The following is a 1,650-nucleotide window of genomic DNA, read 5'->3' as shown; positions in this document are numbered from 1 at the left end:
GAGCAAGGTAGAAGTCAAAAAAAAAAAAAACAAAAAAAAAACATCGTCCGTGGGGTTATTCGGCTCCTATAATGCATATAGGTGAAGTCCGAAAAAATCGGAAAAGGGTAAGAAACAGAGGAGGGTCAAATGGTACGAAGTCCACATCGGGCAATTCTCACCACAGCAGAGTGCTCACCCCAGCTGACAACAAGAAGTGGCAAACCAAATAGGTGAAACAAACAAAAAAAAAGAATTAAAGTGGGTACAGAAAGAGGAAAGCGGGAGAGTAGCGGCCTGCTCCATTGATCAATGTGCGAACGGCATGACATCTTAACTAGGTCATCCTTCTACACGTCATCCTTCTACACGTCATCCTTCGCCACATCATCACTTCTCCACTTCATCACGTAACCGCTACGCGCCCAGCTCCGTTATGAGCGTCACGTTTATTCCCCACTGGCGAAAGAAGTTACTCAGATTCTTCTCCAACTTCTCGCGATAATCCGTGACCAACTGCCGATTCACGATGCAGATGATTATGTACCTCAGATTCTTCGAATTGAAACAGAAGTTTTTTAGCAGCGGGATGCACACGGGGGAGGTGATGATTAGCTTAAAGCACATCAGCCGGGGGAAGCTATTCTGGATGTAGTTGAAAAACAGAGGGTTAGGGTTACCCGAGCCAATAATGAGTTCACTGCAGGGAGGGGAGGGGAGGACAGATGCACACAGTGGAGTATCAGTTGTAGCTTCTGGTGCTGCCGCTTCTGCCGGTGCTTCCTCTGGACAGATATGCGTACACACTTGGGTGGGTAAAATAAGCAGCGGGGGAAAGTATCCAAAGGGAGGAGCCACTTACAGTACGTTGGGGAAGGGGCACTGGCTGGTGTTATCGGGGAATGGATGTTCAACTGGGTCGAGCGATGCGGGCAGTCGGGGAAGCCCAGGCAATGACGCCACTCCTTCCTGTCCTGGCAACTCGCTCAATTCGCCCCCAACCGAGGCGACCCCCCTCATGTACTTAAGAATGAGGAAAATGCTCTTCCTATTTTTGAGCCGCATTATTTTTTTCCCCCTGAGGAAATTCGTGTTGTTTATTACGTCCAGAATGACTCGCTTCCAAGACCTATTCTACGAGAGGGGAATGGGGCGGGGGACGGTGAACACAGGTGGGAAGGCGCAACGGTAGGAAGCAGCTGAAATGAAGAAAGCGGTCATATGGTAAACGGCACGAGGAGAAACGTGTCCACGCGGAGCAAGCAAGTTCGCCGCGAACAGCTGGCCTCTTTACCAAATACATCAGCTTAAACACATCGTCCATCCAGGGGAAGAACTCCAAAATCTTCACAGCATAAACGGTCGCACAAATGGCTTTCATCATATCTGAGATGTCATTTTTTCCCTCACGCGTATGAAAAGGAGTGACTGTTTCATATTACGCGTCACTCGCAAGACATGATGTGTAGAGGATGCGATTAAGGTATAGAACGTTGCGCTGCCCCTGTTTCTATAGATAACCCTGTGTGTAACGTCAGGTGGGGGTGTGCAGCAACGCTCCTTCGCACTTCATCCTTTTGTACATGCGAATTGGGGGAAGTACTTCCATTTTTAAATCGCAGTGATGGTTAAATTGGTGGTACCGCTTTTCAAAAAAAAAAAAAAAAAAAA

The 1,650-nt window shown here is 48.0% G+C and overlaps 1 protein-coding gene across 1 annotated transcript; it reads right to left on the bottom strand.

The window, feature by feature from the left end:
- Positions 1–396: 396 nt before the first annotated feature.
- C922_04946 (hypothetical protein) lies at positions 397–1,360 on the bottom strand (the record flags this gene model as incomplete). The annotated part of the gene is made up of 3 exons (XM_008820520.1): positions 397–679; positions 962–1,113; positions 1,274–1,360. The coding sequence occupies 3 exons, from the start codon at positions 1,358–1,360 to the stop codon at positions 397–399; spliced, it is 522 nt and encodes a 173-aa protein (XP_008818742.1).
- Between the last annotated feature and the right edge of the window lie 290 nt (positions 1,361–1,650).

The sequence above is a fragment of the Plasmodium inui genome (assembly GCF_000524495.1).
Source record: "Plasmodium inui San Antonio 1 unplaced genomic scaffold supercont1.32, whole genome shotgun sequence".
Classification (NCBI taxonomy): domain Eukaryota; phylum Apicomplexa; class Aconoidasida; order Haemosporida; family Plasmodiidae; genus Plasmodium; species Plasmodium inui.
The sequence above is the reverse complement of the archived record's forward strand: the minus strand, read 5'-3'. Positions and strand labels throughout refer to the sequence as shown.